We start from the raw sequence: 22,145 nt of genomic DNA, 5'->3' as shown, positions 1-22,145 counted from the left end.
TCATAAAAGATACTGTCACCTAAACCACTGCCACACTGAAATACTCACTATTATTCAGCCTATGGATTTCAATTGAAAACAGTTTCAGAGTGCTAATGGAGTTTCCAAGTGGACAACACCGAAGGGCATGTTTGACATCTCCAGATTCTATCACTGATGCTGAGCTGAGAAAGACTAATTAATTTGCACAATTTCATTCAAATGGGCAGGAAGGGCTGCAATGCTTAACACAGTCTCTTTTTCTGTCTTCTGAGTAACTTACTAGCTCTCTGACATTGAGTGTCTGATGAATGATATATGTTCAATTGATAATATTTAACTGTAAGGATGAAAGAGATGGACTTTAAAATAGACTAAAGAATTTGAGGCAGATAAAAAAGAATCCTTTGGATAGCAGGGTCCATCATGACTAAGAATAGAAAGGCTACTGAGGCAAATCATCATGAAATTAGAATATCAGAGTTTCTAATAAAGGCCACTATCCTATGGCTTACTCTTTGACATGAACACATCTCTCCTGACTCAGCAAGACCCTCTGTGATACCTGATCAAAAACATTAGCCAAATAAAAGTGGGGCAGAAGAGATGAGTTAATTACTGTGACAAGAAAAGCACTGCCTTATTATAAAGCACTGGACTCTTAGAAAATGAAGGAGGAAAAAAATGCAAGTACCAACACAACTCGCATGATTAATAATGTAAAAAATAACACAGAGCATAAAGGACGGTCAAAAATAAAAGGCAAATCTGAAAAAGAACCAAATAGAAATTCTAGATATAAAAAATACAGTCATGGAAATAAAAACAGCTCAGTGGATGTGTGAAATAGGAGATTAGATTCAGCTAAAAAGAGGACTGTTGAACTGGAAGAGAAATCTGAGGAAGTAACTCAGTCATAAGGAGACAGCAAATCTAAAGACCAAAGGTATAAATATCAGAATGAGAAAGTCCAGTGAATGGCTGAGAGCTGCTGCTAAAGACAAGAGAAGACAAAGCAGCAAATAGACACAGCAGAAAGATAGTGGCTGCAGCTTTCGAAAACTGATGAAAAATGTAAATCCTCAGATTTTAGAAGGACAACGAACAGGATAAATAAAAATAATTTCACGCCTAGGTAGGTGAAACTGGGTAACAAACAAAATATAAAAAAACCTAAAGGCAACTAGAGAGAAAAGAAGGTCAGTTATTATTGGAAAAGATAATCTGACAGGAGAATTGAAATCAACACAAAAGAGGCCAGAAAGAAATGGAATAATTCCACCAAAATACTTAGGGACAATTACTACAAATCAAGAAAACCAGATGCATCAATTTCAGTGTTGAGAATGAAAGGAAGACATGGTTATATAAGCAAAAACTTTTAAGTTTATGACTCATAGACTCTGCTACAAACGCTGAAGGCTGAACACAGGAAGGAAGCAGTGAACACAGGAAGGTGAAGTGACAGACAGGTAGGTATCTACAAACAAGTTTGGTTACTAAAAGATACTAACGATGACTGATTTTAGGATTTTTTAAAATGTAAAATTAAACTATGAAGTATTTCATGGTTTTATTTTGGGGGGCGATGGGGGCCATACCACACAGCATGTGGGTTCCTAGTTCCCCGACTAGGGATTGAGTCCGAGCTCCCTGCGTTGGAAAGGTGGAGTCTCAACCATTGGACCGACCACCAGGGAAGTCCTCGTGTTTTAAAATACTAAATATATACTAAGTTTGTCAATATTGACATTATGGGCAGAGACTGGAATCAAGGCAGGTCCAGGAGAGGGGAAAGATATTAGGAATATGCATAAGATGCCTAGGGCAACAGTTAAAAGAACAGAAATGAAATGTTTAAGTTCCAAATCAATGTGGGGCGGGCGGTGGGGGGTGCAGAATAAAAGGCTCAATTCCATGGAAAGCAAAACGAGAGAGGGGAAGAGCCACGAAAAGGCCCAGTACAGACCATGCATGAGAGCTGGAGCCCACCAGAAGTCAGCAGGCCCTGACCCACTTCTTCGGCTCTGCACATGACTTAACTTACTAGGCCAGGAAATGAAGCAACCACACAGTGAGCGCACATACTACCTCCAACTAATCTACGGAAGAAGATGGACAATCGCCTTTAAAAGGTTTGGAAGCACAGCCATTGGAACAAGGCTGCAGTGGCCGTGTAGGCACTCTACATTTCCCCACGCAGTCCTGCCAGAGGAAACCAGAGGTAAAACCAGGGTCAGTGACAAGCCTACCCACAGAAATGAAGTTGTTAATTCACTGTGGAAGACCAGCTCATGCAGCTGAAACACAAGTTTGACTAATGTGGTTGAGCTAATAATATGTCCAGTCATCATGAAACTTACAAATGGAAATGCTCAGAGGCACCCCTCTAATTTATCAATCAATGATCCACCCAAACCAAAAGCTTCCAAACAGCCCTTGTGTGCTTACTGGGCTGATGGTGGTTCCTTCCGAGACCTTGTTTATCCCTCCTTCTGCGAGCCAGGCTTTCAAAGAAAGTAATACCTGCAGTCTTTCCAGAAGCAGAGGGGCACACAACAAGACTGCCAGAGAGGACACAGGGATGGGGAGTTGACGAGGTGGGCAGGAATCTGGCAACATCACAGATCACAGTGTGATATATTTGGCCTTTGAGTAGGTCCATTTATTCCTTAAAGCCACATAAGGGCACCTCTAAAATAAAACAGAGTACTACAGTTGTGTCAAATTACCCAATCAACAAAGGTTCTCTGAACTGGGCACTGGGAGAACATAAAGGAGTAACAGATCATTTCTGTCCTTCACAAACCAAATCTAAACCAAAGCAGACCACAAGGGTGGGATATAACAGCAGATCTACTTTTTCCTTTTTTGCTTTTAGAAATTAGGAAGCATGCTCTGAGATCCCAGCTGCTGGACAGTGTAGGAACTGCCAGGATACTGCTGGGGTCAGGACAATTAAGATACAGGAATGAGGGACTTCCCTGGTGGGCCAGTGGTTAGGACTTTGCCTTCCAATATAATGGGTGCAGGTCTGATCCCTGGTCAGGGAGCTAGGATCCCATGTGGCCAAAAAAACAAAAGATGGGACAGAAACAGTGTTGTAGCAGATTTAATAAAGACTTTAAAAAAAGGTCCACAACAACAACAAAAAATCTTTAAAAAAAGAATGAAAAGTGATTTAATTCACAAGCATGAAGATCCATTAACAATAGATGGCAAAAGGAAGCCTGAAATACCAGCTCCGCCCTCACTTGCCACAAAAGGGTGAAAGGAAACATCGTTATTCCCGTCACTGGAGGGATTTAAGGTAGAATCGAGCAACGATTTCTAAAGGAGGGGGCAGAGAAAATGTACTCATCAGCTAGCAGGATTTGTTTTTCCGCCTCTACAACTGCCCTAACTCCTTGCTCTCCCCGACTCCATCACAACGTACATGCCCTTGTTTGTTCATTCATTCACTCATTCACAAAAAATAGTGGCATGAACATGAGTTAACCTAACACCAGCAGAAGAATTAGAATCTTAGACCACTCAGCCTTCTTCTCATCGTCTCCTGCTGTTTCCAGCTTTATCTTTAACGAAATCTTACCCCAAACAGGTGCAAGCACAACTTAAGTTTTCAATGTTTAGGGAACATCGTGATGCTCCATTCCAAAACATGAGCTAGTGCACTGCTCCTCAGTGTATGGGCCCCAGACCAATGGCCAGTCTGTAAACTCTTCACTACTGTTCCTAGGAAAATAAACTTGAGCCAAAATGTAAAACAACTGTATCACTCGTGACATTGCTCAGTTAATATTCTTCCATAGCAAGACTTTCTCAATGAAGGAAGCAAAGAGCCGGTAACATTTTGGCACAAGGTGATCACAGGCCAGCTCTTAGTTTCTAAGGTCCATTTCTTAGAGCCTTGATTCTGCAATCGTGTAGGGCGGTAATGCTACCCACTAGATGAACGGGTCAAGTGCAGCTCAGGGAGTCCAGGAAATACTGACCGGTACAGTTGGCTTCATCAGACCAGTCCCTGCAGTCGTTGTCCCCATCACACACCCAGGAGGAGCGGATGCACATGCCAGAGCTGCAGCTGTATTCGTCACCCCGACACTGGTGCATTTCTGCAGGTGAGACCACAGACAAGCATGTGAGCACAAAAGCTTGCTCAGAATTCTTTCTCTGATGTCAGGGTTCCTGGTAGTTAGAGATGCACCCAATATCCCCATCATCACTGATGATCCAGAACGCACAGAGGAAGACTTAAACCAGGGATGGAAAATCATGAGGAATGGTGCCCAAGTATAGTTGGCCCTCTGGACCTGTAGGTTTTGCATCCATGGATTAAACCAGCCATGCACCGTATATTTCCAAGGTAGCTGAGTGATAAAGAATTTGCCTGCCCAACAGGAGACTCATGTTCCGTCCCTGGATTGCGAAGATGCCCTGGAGTCAGAAATGGCAGCCCACTCCAGTATTCTTGCCGAGAAAATCCCATGGACAGAGAAGCCTGGCAGGTATAGTCCATGGGGCCACAAAGAGTCAGACTCGATCTAGTGACTACACAACAGACAACAGCATCGGGCACTACATTTATGATCCATGGCTGGTGAATCTAGGGATGCAGGGTCCGTGGACGTGGAGGGCCTTGCGCATCCATGGATTTCGGAACCTGTGGTGGGTCCTGGCACTGACGCCCTGTGGATACCCAGGGACAACTGCAGTGCACTGTGAATGGGGCACAGGTGCGCTGAGATCCTGACACCTCACACTCAAGGCCTCTAGGCCACAAAGGCATTGTCCATTTATCTTGGTACACTTTACAAATATTTTCTATGCTTCCCTTGATGGGCAGAAGGTTGGGGAAGCAATGCTCTGGTTGCCCAGAAAGGCACAATTTCAGAAGACTTCTAGAGACAGAGCCTGTGGTTTCAGAAAGAGTGATGAGAACCTTGAAAGTGCAGATCAGTGTGAGGTGCTCAGCAAGATCAGTGCTGAGCTCTCTGAATGGAGAGGCTGGGGACTTTCCATGAACAGAGCTTCAGGGATGCTGGCCAGTGGGCTGTCTCAGGGAGGGTGGGGGCTGGAGGCAAATGAACCCGGGTAGCCTGACCAAGACAGGAAAGGTGGCTCTACTGGCAGAATCGTACTTAGACCCTGGAGACAGCAGCAACACAGGACTTTCCCACAGAACTGTAAAGAGTCCAGGAAAACAGGAGTAGCCAAGACGACTGGGGTCCCAGCGTGGCAGCCTCAATGAGACAGACTGATGATGAACTGGGGAAGCAGGTACTCACGACGACACAGTCTGGAGACTCTCAGAGAGGACCTGGATCTGAGGAGGGGACCACCTGAGACCCCGAGGTGGATTCAGGATGCACCAGCATGATTAGGCCACAAGCAGAGACTCCGAGGGACAGACACTGTTTAATGGTCAAACGTGTGTCCAGTGACAGGCTGAGAGGACCCTGATAAATGGGTGACCACGTGGTGATTCCTCCTTGAGAGAGCAAAGCCGGCCACACAGCTGGGCCCTCTGAGTGCAGATGGGACAAGGGAGGGATGCAGGGAAGAGTGTGAACCCCAAGGACTGTTTCCTGGAACTTTGCGTTTTACAAAAATGAAGGAAAACAATGTAACAACCCCCCAAAAAAAACTGCTCTGAGGGTTCCCCTTATCTCAGTCCCAGTGAGTCAAACCCCTGCCCGTAGTGACTCGGGCCCCATCTGGAAGCACAGGCCAAGCTGGACCGGACGTGCCCCTGTGGACAGACAGGGCCCCCACAGGGCCTCGCTGACCCTTCACAGTGGTGGGGTCAGCATCTGGGCCCAGGCTGACTCCCCTCCAGGCTGGGGCACTCTTCCCTCCCACAATGATCAGCAGCTACGGGCTTGGCACCAGAGCCCGTCAACTAAGACAGGCCTCCTGCAACGGATAGGAGAGGATTATAAAACAAGAATTCCAATTCCCTTTTCTGACACAAACTAACAGTATCCCCCTGAACAAGCCCCCTGACCTCTGCGGACCTCCGCTGTTTCCCCTGGAAATCAAAGGACTGAAGTAGAGAATCCACCACTGCTTCAGTTCCAACACACTATTTTCCTAAATAAAAATTTCCATCCAGAAAACAGGTGCTCAAATAATGTTTGTGCCATCTGCTGACTTCTAACAGGGTTTCCTGAATTACGTGAGTTTTAAAAAAAAGGATTCACAAAGGTAGAGCTCTGGGTCTACAAGAGGCTCATCTCACAGCCACCCAGAAATGCGGGCTAAGGCTGGAGAGCCGTTACTAAACGCCTGAATTCATTTAGGAATCTTCCCTAGTCTTACACGCATGTGCACAGCAGCACTGCAGAGTGAAGGAAGTTCTATCCCCTTATGAATGAATCACTCCTACCATGTGTATGGAGCTGGCCGTGCAACTGACATCACAAATCCCACAATGATGTTCAGAAACCCTCCCTTTCCAACCCTCCCCGTGAGCAAGAGCGCGGGCCCTTCTGAACGTCATGCCCCCTTACCACAGTGACTTTCATCGCTATTGTCGCCACAGTCATCCTCAAGGTCACACTTGTAGGAGAGGGGGATACAGGTCCCAGACTCATGGCAGCGGAACTGGGTGTCCAGATCACAGACGGTGGTTGCTAAGATGTGAAAGAGAGACAACAGGCTCAGTAGATCCAATCAGCTCCCCGAGACATCCCAGGGGAAAGTGAAGGAAGCAGGTTTTCATTGTAATATCAATTTCAACAACAGAATTGAAACCTCAATGTACAGAAAAACTTAACTGCGTGATAGCCTGAAATTTACAGCCAAGGGACATAAAGGCCTGTCCTTTCATGGACGGCTTCCAGATGCCAACGGGGCTAGGCAAAGTGAGAAGCCGTCATCTAGCTAGGAGATGGTGTGATGCGCTAGATAAGTCGCTAGGACCACCCCCACAGATGTGATGGTGTCTTTCTAAATAACTAGCAGATATACCATTATCCGGAAAACTACCATTAGGAGACCCACCTTCACCCACAAAGCTGGCCCCTCACCATACAGATGACAGAGAGAGGGTGGAGAGAAAGTCCTACAGCAGGAGCAGGGGCCCTGCAGTCAGGCGGGACTGGTTTTAAATCTTGGCTTTATTCCTTCCTTCAGAAATTAATCTTAACCTCCCTGAGCCTCAGTTTCCTCCACAGGAAAAGGAAGATAAGGTAATGTGAGCAGGTGCTTGTGATGACAAACACAGTGACGAGAGATGGGGATGGATTCTGCCACCCACAATTCACTCTACCCAACCTCTCTGGGCCTCCGTTCCTGCTCCTGTGAAATGGAGACAATACCTACCCTCCTGGCATCATTATGAAAGTCAGTAAGGAAACAACTCTGGGACCAGCGCCCATCATTAGGACGAAATACTATGGGCTCTAAACAAATGCAACTTCTCTTCCCATCCATCCTCAGGCCCTTCTGCTCAGAATGTGAACATAATTGCTCCCTCTTCTCAATAGAAATGATCCAGGTTTAGGCATAAGCCATAGGACCCTGCAGAAAAGGCTTCAGGAAAGAAGGCTGCTCTCAGGAATAGAACAGAATCCTGCAAAGAAAATGGGGGGGGGCGGGTGCCAGGAAGTGAGAAGCGGGTGGCAACCCCACAATCAGACGTCCCTGGCTGCTCTTATTTGAGGCTCCATTTCTTCTCCATAATTGAGCTCGTGGTGGGAGGCAGGGGATGAATGCAAAAATGACAAGACTGCAGGGGATTTACGTCAAAACCCCCAGTGCCTGACAACCACCCAGGGCAGGAGCCTGCCGTAGAGGAAAGGGGATCTGTCAACAGAATCCCTCCCACACCTGCCTCTGTCTCCACGCCTCTTCTCTTCCCTGGCAGCTGATGGGAGTGGGGGGCCTCGCTTAACTTCCAGACAGCACTGCCCAGCCATGGCCTGACCCCTCCTGTAGCCCTGCCTGGACCAGCATGCCCCTTGCCTCCTCCTCTCCCCTCCTCCTTGATGACAGAGACCCTCAGGAAGACTCAGATGAGCACCGCTCTCCTGCTCCACATTTCATCTCCTGCATCCCTCACCTCCACATCTGGCTAGTCGGGACCCGAGCACATGGAATCATGAGAAAGCAGAGCAGAACTGATGCTTTCAAACTGTGGTGCTAGGAAGACTCTTGAGAGTCACTTGGACTGCAAGGAGATCAAACTAGTCCATCCTAAAGGGAATCAACTCCGAATATTCATTGGAAGGACTGATGCTGAAGCTGAAGCTCCAATACTTTGGCAGCCTGATGCCAACAGCCGATTTACTGGAAAAGACCCTGATGCTGGGAAAAATTGAGGATAAGTGGAGAAGGGGACGACAGAGGACAAGATAGTTGGATGGCATCCCTGACTCAATGGACATGAGTTTGAGCAAACTCCAGGAGATAGTGAAGGACAGGAAGGCCTGGGATGCTGCAGCCCATGGGGCTGCAAAGAGTCTGACATGACTGAGGGACTGAACAACACAAGAGCAGAAAGCAAGTCTCAGGGTCTTGAGAGGGTCAATTACAGCTAACATTTGCACCAAACCAGGAGGAGGGCAGAGCTGGCTGCAAAATTCAGCCCTAGGAGAAGCTTAAACTCTTCAGAGAAACCTGTGAGCTCAGGCGCTGGTGGGGAGGAGATTGAGGGAAACTTCCTAGCAAAACACTGAACCAACATGAGAGCCCACCATGTACATCTAGTAGAAACCAAAGTCCAGGGACCCAAAGAGGAACCCTTCACCAATGGACATGAGGCCATTCAATTTATAGCTTTCTGCTTCCACTATGTCTCATCACGTCTGGTCAATTTTCTTGCAACGTGTTAATTCTAAGATGTGTCTCCTTGCCCACCCTGTTCTGTAACAAACTCCTTTCCAGCATCTGCTCTAATGATGTTAATATTAACTAATGTTTTCAAGGAGCTTTGGCTATTTCCTCACACATATCACACCTTCCTGAGACCCTGGTCAGTAGAGGAGGTTTGATCAATGCCCCTTCTGCAGAAAAGAAGAATACACAGAGAGGCTACCGCTCTCTAAATTAATTAGATTTTTATCTAATACTCCTGTCCCTGGGGATGAAAGGCAGCCTCGGAAGTCAAGGAAAAATGATTAAGGTTTGGTAATAACCTCCTACACGCTAGAAAAGGCAATTCAAGGGACTGCAGGGCCCAGGTGAGCTGAACAAGTTGACTGCTTCTAAAGTGGCTTTCTGGAAGAAGCTGCGTGGGAACTGGCCCAGGCTCTGCAGATAGCTGGCGAAATAACATCCACCAGGGGCGAGGGCTACAAGACAGGACCCAGCCATTAATCTATGCTTACAACACAAAATGATAAACGAGCTCATGGATTTCCAAAGGCAAGATATTTAAAAGAGAAGGCTTCAGATGGGTGTCTGGCTTCCCTGCTCTGGCCTTTCTCTCATCTCATTCATTCTGCCCACGTCTTATCTTTCCAAAGGCAAAGTCTAAGCCTGTCATTTCAAGGGTTGCAAGCTGCTCTTCCTAAAATTCAAAGGTCTCGTGCACCCGCTCACCCTCCTACTTGCCCCCACTGCTCCCACTTGAGTTCTTCATGACCCATGCCACCTGTGTGCCCACACCACGCACACACCAACCTCAGGACTTTCGTCCATGTGAACACCTTGCCTGGAACTTTCCTCCCTGCAGCTCTGCTTGGCTCCCCTCTGCCAGCTTTTCCTAAGACCCTCCCAAGGTCTGACCTGGGTGCCATTCTTAAGGCTCATTAAGGCTCGTGGCGCTGCCCCATTACAGGGCCCATGGCTCACATGTGCTTGGTTGGTTACTTCTCTGACCACCCTCTTCAGACTATAAACTCTTGTGCCCACTTTAATCACCAGTTTATCTCCAAACCCAGCACAGAGCCTGGAACACCAGGGTCCTCAATATACACCTGTTGAGTGAACAGGTCAACACGTTACTGACTGACTCCTCCTTAGGAGATGATGTCAAAGCCACTAAAAATTAACTGAAGGAAAGACGGCCAAACCTGCAATAAACAGAGTATCCACTATAAGTAGTTATTTGTTTGTCCTAAATGCTGCTAAACAGAATCACATACTTTAACAGTTAGACCTTAGAATTACATATTCCAAAGACAACACTTAAATGCACACAAACCAATGTTCCCACATCACAGGCCAAACCTGGCATCACTACTCAGTTTGAACAACCCTCCTGAGCCTGGCAGGCAGCTGGCATCCCCTAATTGGAGGTAACAAGGGAAAACTTGTTCCCCATCCCTGAAAAGGCTGAACATTGAATTTAAATTCAAGGGCTATCACTTGGTCACCTGTTTCAGGTCACCAGCTCTATCTCTGGGAAAGGGCCACAGTCAAGAGCCCAGACTGCCTGTCTCCCAAACCAGCTCAGTTTCAACCATGCAATGTTTATTTGTAAATCTCTTCTAATGAGTACCTAGCTCACTTACGTGGCTTTGCTTTTAAATAATAATATATATCTAATGTGCTCACGTGCATGCTCAGTCCTTCACTTGTGTCTGACTCTTTTGCAACCCCATGGACTGTACCCCACCAGGCTCCTCTGTCCATGGGATTTCCAAGGCAAGAATACTGGAGTGGGTTGCCATTTCCTCCTCCAGAGGATCTTCCCAACCCAAGCACTAAATCCGTGTCTCCTGCATTGGCGGGCGGATTCTTCACCACTGAGCCACCTGGGAAGTGCATATATGTAATAGGGTATGCAGTATGTTTTCTCTAGCCACTTAAATGGGCATCACTGATCACGGGGGCCCTAGACTCCAGGCCCCGCCCAGGAGGTGCTGATTGCACCAGGAAATGCCTATCCTCCCAAAAACTCTGCCAAGCGGGGACTCACGGCAGTTTCTCTCGTCGCTCATGTCTCCGCAGTCATTGTCAAAATCACACCACCAGATGCTGTTGATACACTTCCCGTTGCTGCACCGATACTGGTTGCGGAGACAGGTGTTCTCTGGCCATGGAGGGAGGCAGAAGAGAAAACGAAACCAATGTCATTCTTCCTGCTGGACCAAAAGACTTTCTGTTCTGAGTTTCCCTTCATCTTCCTCAAATAACATGCCTCAGACAGCAAAGGGGAAGTGGGATGCTTTGCACAGGTGCCTGCAGGGAAACCAGCATGCAAGGAGACCTCCTTCTCTCCTCTTTTAATTAAAATTGAAGGAGGAGAGGCCTCTAGGAGCAGCAGAGGGGGTTACAATGATGAAAAAGGAGAGTGATGATATCAGGTGGATCTAGCGGGTAGAGACGTATAAACACTATAAAATATTAATTCCAGGGGCTTTCTTCGCCATTCAGTGGCTAACATTTTGCACTTCCAGTGGTTAATACTTTGCAGAGGCTGTGGGTTCAATCCCCAGTCTATGATTCCACATGCCATAGCCATAAGAAAACAAAAAAAAATACTAACTCCACAAGGAATTCCTTAAGGGACTGTGTAGCCATAGGAGAAGTGAAGTGAAAGTTGCTCAGTCATGTCCGACTCTTTGCGACCCCATGGACATCCATGGAATTCTCTAGACCAGAATACTGGAGTGGGTAGCCTTTCCCTTAGGGGATCTTCCCAACCCAGGGATTGAACCGAGCTCTTCTGCATTCCAGGCAAATTCTTTACCAGCTGAGCCACAAGGGAAGCCTGTGTAGCCATTATTCAAACATCCATATTCAGTATATCTATACCTATATAGTGAAGTCGCTCAGTCGCGCCCGACTCTTTGTAACCCCATGGACAGTAGCCTGCACCAAGCTCCTCTGTCCATGGGGTTTTCTAGGCAAGAGTACTGGAGTGGGTTGCCATTTCCTTCTCCAGGGAATCTTCCCGACCCAGGGATCGAACCCAGGTCTCCTGCATTGTAGATAGATGCTTTACCGTCTGAGCCACCAGGGAAGACTACCAGAGGAGCCTGGTAGTCTACAGTCCACAGGGTCGCAGAGAGTCGGACATGACTGAGCGACTTCACTATCACTACACCTATATAGTTTATCTATACCTAAATAGTACATCTATACCTATTCAGGTTATCTACACCTATAAGGTTTATATACACATGTTCAGTATATCTATACCTATAGTTTATAGTTTATATACGGTCATATATGTTCTGTGTGTGTTCAGTTAACAACCAGAAGGATTATGGAGATTTGCTTTACGTATTTTTGAGGATTTTTTCCTACCCCATGACTCCTTCAAAGTGAGCAGTCATAATTCCTCAAACAGACAAAAAAAAAAAAAAAAAGTGCACTGTTTAGTCAACTGGGTTAAGAACACGTGATGACTGGCCTCCTGTCTGGATTAAGTAAAGGCTTTCTGACAGGGATAGAGAAAGGCCCTTTTCTCCTCCTCCTGGAATTCAGTGTTAACCCCATTTCTTTCCAAACAACTTTAAGATGATGACCAGAGCCTGAAAGAGTGCCCCTGTGTCTTAGACAAAAAGGCTCATTTTTTTCCATCTGTATTTTTTAAGAGGGCCCAGAAGGCCACTTTGCAGTTTTTGCTTCCCTGGACTCAAAGGATGCTGTGAGAGGGGAAGTTATGATTACAAAGCAAATATAAGCTTGAGAATAAGGAAAGGTAGGAATCCAGGCTGTGTTCATCAACAGGATACTTTGTGGCAAGGCCCCTCCAGGGGCTCACCTCCCCGAAACAAATGTGAGGCTGGGGACTGGGGAAGTGGTAAAAGGAAAAACTCAAGGTGACATGTTAGAATTTGTGTGTTCAGATTCCAAGAGGGAGTAGGGTGAGGCTGCTGCAGACCTCTGGCTGTGGTCAGAAAGTTCTGATGTTTCTAGGCTGGGCGGGGGCAGGGGGACTGCTGGATGAGATGAGGTGAGCTATGCAGGAGTCCTTTGCTGAAGTCAGGGTGGGCCAACTGTACCCTGCACACTTACAGAAGCAGGAGGAGCTGGGGATGATTGGCGTGGGGTGGATGAGAAGAGGAAGAGGCAGAAACAGAAAAGACAGGTGCACTCACAGGAAGGTCTGCATCCCCCGACATTTAACCCCAAAGCAACTCATTTTTAAAAGAACAGTGTGGGCCTGTTCTGGATGAGGACTGAGGGACCACGGGCCTTGGAAGGTGAACTAGGATGCCCGTGTCTAGAGGGTTTTATTGTCTACCTTGGATGTTTTCAAAAACCCCAAACACGAGTGCATCAAAGACACATCAAAGGGGGAGGATGGGCAGAAAAGGAAGAAGGAGACACACCTTCTTTGACACACGTGTGGTTCTTCTGCTGGTAGCCAGGAGGGCACTCGCACATCAGGTCTCCGGACGGGAGGACACTGCTGGACACACCGTCTGGACACCTGCAGCTCCTGCTGCCGTCGGCCTTGGGCAGGCACAGCAGGCTGCAAGGCCGGGACGCACAGGCATTGCTTCCTGGAGAGGAGACAGGTGGCAGCGGCCGGGTTAGCAGACACCAGGGGGCGCCAAATGCAGGCCTGAGACCCAGGGACTCATCCTTTTACAGACTCACGGACCCCACGATAAGCAGCTCAGGAAGAGAAAGGTGCAGTGGAGAGCGTGAGCAGGGCCCCAGCTGGATCGGATGGCCCCGAAACCAAGCCCACCGGGAATCTGGATGGAGGACGATGAGACACCACAAGATAGGCGGGGAGCTGCAGGGGGGAGGAGGGTCGTCGCCGAGGGGTGTCTCAGGGGATGCAAGGCAAAAACCTGTGCCAGTCAGAGGCGGGCAGGTAAGTCTGCAGCATCAGGAGGATGAAGCCGACTTAGGAAGAGAAGAAAGGATGACACCGGTACCCGGGGTGCGGGGGTTGTGGGGCTCGGCCAGGCCCGGCCCCAGTCCCCATCAACACACCCGTGCCTCCTCTCTTGCGTTCCTTCCCATCTCCCTGCATTCTTTCCATAGCACTTTTAGCTGGAGTGGTTTTCTGTGCCTTGTGACCCAAAAGCCCTTAACTAGAATGAACATACACCCAAGTACCTGCAGGCCCCAAACAAAAATCCAAGTCTGCTTCCTTAATTCCTTTGTGCTATCAGAGCACAGCCGCTGAGCTCAGTGAGGAACCGACCAGATACCCATTAGGCAATAAACCCATGGGCAATGGGCTAATGTTGATCTAGTCCACTATTTCCAATCTTTTCTGCGGTTCAGCTTCCCAAAAAGAATGCCAGCTAGAGTCCATACGATTCTTCACTGCACTCGAGAGAGAGAATGTTTGTGGATGCACAGTGACGGAGGTGTTTTCTATCCCCCGCATCCTTCTGGGAAGGAGACAGAGGAGCCATAACAGAGGAAACCATTTCCCAACAGCTGAAAATGTGATACAATGATCAAGCAATGTGAAAGTCATGTAAACTAAGAAATGTGTGTTTTTCTTTTTGCCTGTGACTATTCATAATCAAAACTAAATAGGGGCTTCCCTGGTGGCTCAGTAGTTAAGAATCCACCAGGGCTCGATCCCTGATCCAGGAAGATCCCACATGCTGTGGAGCAACTAAGCCCATGTGCTACAACTACTGCAGCCCACGTGCCTAGAGCCCACACCCCGCAACAAGAGAAGCCACCTCGATGAGAAGCCCGCTTGCCACAACTAGAGAAAAGCCCAGGAAACAACAAAGACCCATGTGTGCTAAGTAGCTTCCATCGTGTCTGACTCTTTGTGATACCACGGACCACAGCCTGCCAGGCTCCTCTGTCCATGGGATTCTCCAGAGAAGAACACTGGAGTAGATTGTCATTTCCTCCTCCAAGGGATCTTCCCCACTCAAGGACTGAGCCCGTGCCTCTTCTGTCTCTTGCACTGGCAGCCATGTGTCTTCCCACTACCACCACCTGGGAAGGCCAACAAAGACTCAGCACAGCCAAAAATGAATAAATGAATAAATAAAATTTTAATTGGGGAAAATAAATGTAAAACGCTTGGGTAAAACTCAGCTGATACAGATTCTTCAGTTGTGCCCTGAATCAAATCTAAGTAATCTGTTTCCAGCCAGCCAAAGTTTAGCCGATGCCATCCTGGCCTGCAGGTAGGGAAACAGGGTTCATTCATGACAACTGGTAATGAGACGAGTGAGGACATACTCGTAAGCTGCAAATGTGTCAGCATCTCCTTGGTGTTTAACTGGTGTAAACTACATGTAAAAAATAAAATTCCTCATGATACAGCAACAGTGTTGCTTTGATGCTAAGGATCCAAGAGCACAAGGCATCACCAAGTGGATAAAATACACACAACCGGGGGATACATGTTTGATGAAACATTCAAAGGGGTCTGCAACTGACTCCATCAACCAATAGGCTGGATCATCACAGTGAATAATCTGCTGATGGGAGTAGAAATGCCAGGAACCAGCTCCCTCTCATCTGTTCCGTGGGCAGATGCCTGTCCCTTTATCTCAAATGCACCTGCCGTGGGCTGCAGGAGGGAATGCCGAGCTGCCAATAACAAGAACAACCCCATCTGGGGTTCTGGAACATGTTCTTTGTATTCAAAGGACACCATGCCATCCGACGTTCCAAGAAATTGAACAATAATAGAATATTTAACAAATACTCATCAACAGGAGTTATTTTCACATGGACTCTGTCTGTGAAATAGCATTAGTGACATTTTCACATGCAGGGTAAGTGTTTCCACCCAAAGAAGAAAACTGAAAGTACAGAACCCAAAGGGAGCTGCAGTATTTCTAGAGACTGGCACCCATAGGCATGAATGAAACTGTAATCTGAGAGGCACGGCCAGGGACAAACTCCAAACCATGCGACCAAGTCACTGATCCTAAAGGAGTAGGCAGGGCAGGCACGTGTGGGTAGGTCCAAAGCCGTGGCACAGGGACTTCCCTGGTGGGCCAGTGGCTAAGACTCTGCATTCCTAATGTATGGGGCCTGGGTTTGACCCCTGGTCAGAGAACTAGATTCCACACGCTGCAACTAAAGACTCCGAGAGCTGCAACGAAGACCTGGGGCAGCCAAAGGAATGAATGAAGAAATAAATAAATATATATATATTTAAAATAAACACACATGCCACAGTACAGAAAATGGGAGCCCTGGTCGAGAACCTGGGAGAACATAAGGAAGATGTGGCAGAGTTCCATCAGAACACAGCCAGAGACCCCTGCCCGAGGACACCGTCGTCTGGTGTGGGCCATGGGGGGCCGTGTGAAGACAGGGCAGCTGACAGCCTCCGTCTCCAAAGACGTCCATTCCGAAGACCAAACGTTAGCCCCGTGAGGCCTTCACTGGGCACATCCAGGACACTTACAGATCTCCTCTTTGGAAAATTCCTCCAGAACCCTCTGAGGAGCCAACACTGCTATTATCAGGCTTAACCATCCACACACTCGACAATATCAAAATCAGATCCACCTTGTATGGTAAATAGTTACCCTCATGATAGACATTGAAAACTGTGTGTTTACTGCAGGCTCTGAAGAAACAGTCCAAGAACTCCAAAACAGTTTAACCCATCGCAGCATCAACTGAATACACTATAGCCCTGCTGACAGAGTTGTTTAAAGAAAAGAACACTCTCTATGAAGAGTAAATTCCAGGAACACTGTGTAAGAACAACCAGGTATGAAGACCGAAAAAAATGCGCCTGTTTATAACTAAATATTCTAAATTGACAACACTGCACGTGAACAAAATTCTAATCATCCTAAACAAGAATCCACTAAAACCCACAACTCCTAAATCACTGTCGTTCACTGGGGCACTGTTAATCCAACAGCAGGGGAGAGGTGGAACAGAGCCTGGGGGTTTCCCGGACGTTCAAGCTCTGAAGTCAACTAGGCCATGGCTCAAATTCCCACCACTAACTAAATGTGTGATGGAGAGATGTTACTGAACCTCGTTTCCAGGTTCTCATCTGTAAAATGGGACTATTAATAATACACATGGACTTGGGGGAAACTGTTAAATCATGACAACTCTGATGTGACCCCCATGGACTGAAGCCCACCAGGCTCCTCTGTCCAGAGGATTTCCCAGGCAAGAATACTGGAGTGGGTTGCCATTTCATTCTCCAAACTGAGGTTATACAAGCCCACTAAGGAAATCAGTGTGGTGCTTATGACACAGCAAAATCCCTTAGAGTAAATGTCCTTTATCACTGCTGTTATTACCTTACACATGGCTTGTACAAAGTCCTGGATGTGTCAGGAGCAGACAACAGAGGTAATAAAGCTTGCTTGGCACTGGGGATGGCCAATACCATCATAAACTTGCAACACTCTCAATGTCCAACAGAGCAGGCAGGATGGAGCAAACAAGTTCAAGGCCAAGAGGCACCCAATTCAGACAGGCAGTGCTGGCAGCCGGAGACCACTGTAAATGCTTGAACTCATACAGGCCTGAGAGATGACAGACATGCTTCCCTGGCCTTGCATCTGTGGGCAGGGGGGCCCCTGGAGGCAGGAGACAGGCCGGTATTTCCCCTTGATGACTTATTTAAATTCACCAGAGCAGCCTCCAGGTCACAGCATGGCAGCTAGGATGAAGTGACCGGCCAAGCCTGTGGGTGGGAAACCAGGGTTCTCTGGTTCATCTGAACATGGAGTTGCAGGAGCTGAGGCTGTGTGCTCAGCCAACAGGTGCTCACAAGCACATGTCAAAACACAGACCTGCTCTTCCAGACGGGGAGGTAACCTGGAGAAATGTTGATTGTTCCCTCGGCTTGCCAGCGGGCCCGATCAGTAGGGGTGGGTGTCCTCCGTCAAAAGCCCTGGGATTTCAACCACTAGAGCTGGAAAGCAGGATTCCTCTCTCCCTATCGCATTTATTTCTTTTGTATTTTTTTTGTTTTTTGTCTCTTTCTTCTTATTTCAAAACAGGCACCTCCTCTAGGAAAGAATGTGACTTCTTCGGTTTATGGGAGAACTGGAACAAAAAACTCAGCTCCTAAATAAGAGAGGGGCCTTTGGGAAAGCTTATTCATATGTGAGATTCCGTTCCCTAATTGAGAAACCACGATCCTAATACCATCCCTGCCCACCTCACAGGTCAGCTGTGAAGGCACAACAATAATACAAACTTCCATCTCTAGGATTCTTTATAGTTTTCTGAAAACTATAAAGTTTCCCCTTTCTCATGCTCCGCTCTCCAGTCCCAAAAGCACAGCAGTGATATCTATAGCCGTATTACTTCCCCTGAGAGTCAATTTTCTCTTAGCACGGGGCCAGCCAAAAACCGCAAGACAACATCAACGTCCTAGTTCAAAACAGGAAGCCCAGCAGTCTGTCAATAAAGGGCCGTCAGCAGACCCAGGATGCTACTGAGTCCTGCTGAGATAAAGAAGGTCCTTCTTAAGGGGACTATTCTTCTCGGGGGGGCTGGTGGGGGTGGTTTGTCCTGATCCCTCTCCTCCATAATTAATAGTGTGACTGGGAGATCCACAAAGGGAATGGGCAATGAAGAAGGAAGAAGGTGTCCTACTGAACAGTCTCAGAGCCCAGGACAGCCAGGCAGAGCCTGGCAGCAGGTCTTGAAGCCTCACCCCATCATCTTTCAGACACTCATTCTCTACAGGCCCTGGCAAGGCTTCCCCTGCCCCACCCCTTCTTCTTTCAGCAACTGTGAAGTGAGCAGCGACTGACTGCTGGGCACTGGTAAGATTACTGAGCAAAAAAGACAAAACCTCCTTCTTCATGGGGTTTAGAGTTTCACGGTGAGGACAAGAAATAAGTCATCCTATAACTAGACTCTGCCGTGCAAGGGAAGCAGGTTTCAGTGAGCGATTGATCCGTCATCTGAGCGACCAGAGAAGACCGGACTCCTGTTGGGAACCAGCACTGGCTGTGCACCCAGCACAGCATGGCTCCCTGTCCAGGTGCCAAACGAGGATGCAGTGCACGCTGGGCCTCTCAAGCTGCGAGAGAAGCCACACCGCCCAGCAGTCAGGGGCCAGAGGCAGGAGGAGGGTGTAATTACCCACCAAACACCAGCGTTCCAGGCAGGCAAAGACACACTGTCTTCCAGCTGTTTGTGTATCATTAGAAAAGAAATTAAGATGTCATTAGGAAGAAATTAAATAATGTGCATGTTGTCGTGACAACAAAGACACAGGCTGCCAGACCCTGCTTCAGCAGGGATTGCCCACACCCAGCCCGTTTCGAGAGATCAATGCGACAGAGATGAAGGAGGGCATGCTGCCTTACCAGTTGTCTTGCCCCGGTAGAAAATCTTCAAGTCCATAGGCCCCGTGAGCCGGCTCGCCAGAATGGCCATGTCGGACCCGCTGTATTTGGAAGCTCGGAAGATGCTGAGCTGTGACCAGTCATCCCAGTATATCTCATTCTAAAAAGATGAGATTAGATTCGCTCATTAGTCAGCTCTTCTGTCTTTCACTCAGAACCCGCATTAAGAACAAGAACTCCACTGTGGAGTGGACACCTGACATTCCCTGGATGAATGATCGGTGTGAGCAAGATGCCAGTTAAAGGCAGGAATCAGTGCTTTTATCCAAACCTCACCAAATATCCACACTGAAGGAACCGCCCTAAAGAAGCTATCCGATGAGTGTTAGAGTCTGACCACAAGCTCAACCCTTGAGTTCAAAATCTGAAGAACTACTTTATGTTGCAGGGTTGAAGCACAAATGACAAGGCCCCCAGGAGGCAGGGTGGGACTCATCTCAAGACATCAGGAAATGAAGAGAGCAAACCTCACAACAGACGGGAACTCGGAGCCCAGCGGAGGCTACCAACACCGAAAGGCAAGTCAGGAATTTTCATCAGATGCAACCTTGAACTTCAACCTTTTGAAATGAGAATGACGAGCACCCTAGATCCCTGGCAGCTGGGTCTGGAATCCCTCCCTAGGTGCCAAAAGAAACTGCCTCCAATTCAGAAATGAGCTGATTTTCTACAAGTTAGATAAGCATCTCAGTAAAAACCCAGAGACAGCAGGTTCTTTGCCTCAGTCTGCTCCTCGCCCACGTAGACAGGTTGCCCAATGCTGGGAACAAGTGAGGTCCCACCTTAAAGACAGCAATAGCGTAGGGGTGCGGGAGGTTGTCCAGGATGACGGAGCGCTGCTGGCCACTGAAAGTGATCCGCTCAATACAGTCCAGGTAGGCATCCGTCCAGTAGATCCACTGCTCGTCCACGGCGATGCCGTTGGGCCACTTCACATCCTCTGATACAAGGCGGTAGGCAGCTGAACCATCCATGTTGCTCCGGTAAATGCCAGGCCTCAGGTCCCCCCAGTCGGTCCAGAACATCACCCTGGGCGAAACCAGGGAAAAACACACATCCCATCAGAATGGGGAGTGTGCGTGCTCAGTCGCTTCAGTCATGTCCAACTCTTTGAGATCCCATGGACCACAGCCTACCAGGCTCCTCTGTCCATGGGATTCTCCAGGCCAGAATACTGGAGTGGATTGCCACGCCCTCCTCCAGGGGATCTTCCCTACCCAGAGATGGAACCTGAATCTCCTACACTGCAGGCAGACTATTTACCACTAAGCCATTGGGGAAAGAATGGGGAGATGGACACTCAAATACTCCTCCAAAGTGCCAAGCATTCAGCCAGTTAGTTTGGCCTTGTTATTGTAATCTCTAATTATACTACTTAAAGCCAGTTAACTACCTGACCCAGAAATTCTTCTACTGGAATTGATCTATGGATAGAATCAAGTTATGCAAAGAGAGTGTACAAACATGTTCATCATCAGCATTGTTCACATTTGTTGCTGTTTAGCCATTAAATTGTGTCAGACTCTTTACGACCCCATGGACAGTAGCCTACCAGGCTTCTCTGTCCATGGGACTTCCCAGGCAAGAATACTGGAGTAGGCTGCCATTTCCTTCTCCAGGGAATCTTCTTAACCCAGGGATCAAACCCAGGTCTCCTGAATTGCATGTGGATTCTTCACCATTGAGTCACCTGGGAAGCCCACTGTCCACACTAGCAAAAAATATACATATATAGGTAGATGTGCACACATACATATATATCTATTTAAGTGTGTGTGTGTGTGTGTGTATATACACACAAAAATATTAATCTGTAAATTGTTACATTATGGTACATAGAAAAGAACCATAAAACGTCTAAGGATCTACATGCGTTCAGATTAAAAAATCTTCCAACCATATTAATATTTTTAAAGCATGCAGAATAGTAAGTATCCTATGATCCTCCTTGATGCATGTGTGTGGATATGTGTCTCTGTGTGTTAAAGGGTGTACACAAGTACATGGGTAAAAATAAACTCTGAATGAGACACAAGAAAATATCAACCATGATTACTCCTAGAAAATGTGAATGCAAAAAGAAGAAACCAATTATTTTTCATTTCATAAATTTCTACTTTCTTTTAATATTTTTAACCAAGTGCATATGTTACTTTCAGAATTTTCTTTTAAAAACTGATTTCTCAATCACAAATGCTAGAAAGACTAATCCAGAATTTCCCTTTTTAGGTATGTTTCCTTAAGTTAGCAATAAATTAGTGAGAAGCACCTCTGCATTTCCCATTTTCCAGTTTGCATGCAAATTGCTGGTAAGAAAACACAAGCTGGGGGCAGGAAAAAGAAAGAATGGTTTAAATATTTGTATCACATGTGAAACTCAAGATAAAGGCTCCTTACAATATTCAAGCAGGGCTGATTATGACCAGAGAGACTTTAAATACTATTTTCTGTTAGGGAAACATCCCACAGCTGCAAGACATCTGGGTGCCTACAGACTGAGATGCTTGCTAACAGAAAGGGGATGGAGTGTGCAGCCCAGGATGACTAAGCTACAGCTCCAAGACTTGCAGGTCCTAGATTATTTCAACCACAATGATAAGAAACAAGTTTTTGGCCAGCAGTTTGCATTACCAAGAGACTCTATCTGTGGCAGCCCTGGACCCACATGGATCTTCTCTGGGACCACACTTACCCATCTTGAGGTACGAGGACCAGAGCCCTGGGTCGATCGAGCACAGAGGAATTGACAATAGTGAGGCGGAAGTCGCCGTCTGGATGCCCCACCTGACAAATAAAGGAGAGGGAATGGCTTAGAGGGGTCTGAGCTCCTGATGAGACCCACGCTGCAAAGTTTCCTTCTTGGTTCCCACCTATGGTCCTCTATGGTGGCTGGATTCCCCTGTAGACTGATTTGGGAAACCTGCCCCATTCTCCAGCCAGATTGAGTTGCTCCCTCCTCGGGCTCAGGCAGCAATT

General features: G+C 47.4%; 1 protein-coding gene across 2 annotated transcripts in view; it reads right to left on the bottom strand.

Moving 5' to 3' along the window:
• The window catches only part of SORL1 (sortilin related receptor 1), a 170,447-nt gene that overhangs the window by 47,415 nt on the left and 100,887 nt on the right, over positions 1 to 22,145 (bottom strand). For both annotated transcript variants that reach the window (XM_019975277.2, XM_019975276.2), the window contains exons 19-25: positions 21,862 to 21,953; positions 19,952 to 20,198; positions 19,131 to 19,269; positions 13,212 to 13,385; positions 10,847 to 10,960; positions 6,492 to 6,614; positions 3,975 to 4,094 (exon numbers count right to left, since the gene is read on the bottom strand). In XM_019975277.2, the coding sequence (XP_019830836.2) occupies positions 3,975 to 4,094; positions 6,492 to 6,614; positions 10,847 to 10,960; positions 13,212 to 13,385; positions 19,131 to 19,269; positions 19,952 to 20,198; positions 21,862 to 21,953 (1,009 nt within the window). The remainder of the gene's footprint in view (positions 1 to 3,974; positions 4,095 to 6,491; positions 6,615 to 10,846; positions 10,961 to 13,211; positions 13,386 to 19,130; positions 19,270 to 19,951; positions 20,199 to 21,861; positions 21,954 to 22,145) is intronic.

Source organism: Bos indicus, chromosome 15 (assembly GCF_029378745.1).
Source record: "Bos indicus isolate NIAB-ARS_2022 breed Sahiwal x Tharparkar chromosome 15, NIAB-ARS_B.indTharparkar_mat_pri_1.0, whole genome shotgun sequence".
NCBI classification, from domain to species: Eukaryota; Metazoa; Chordata; class Mammalia; order Artiodactyla; family Bovidae; genus Bos; species Bos indicus.
This window is presented reverse-complemented; position numbering and strand designations above follow the sequence as displayed.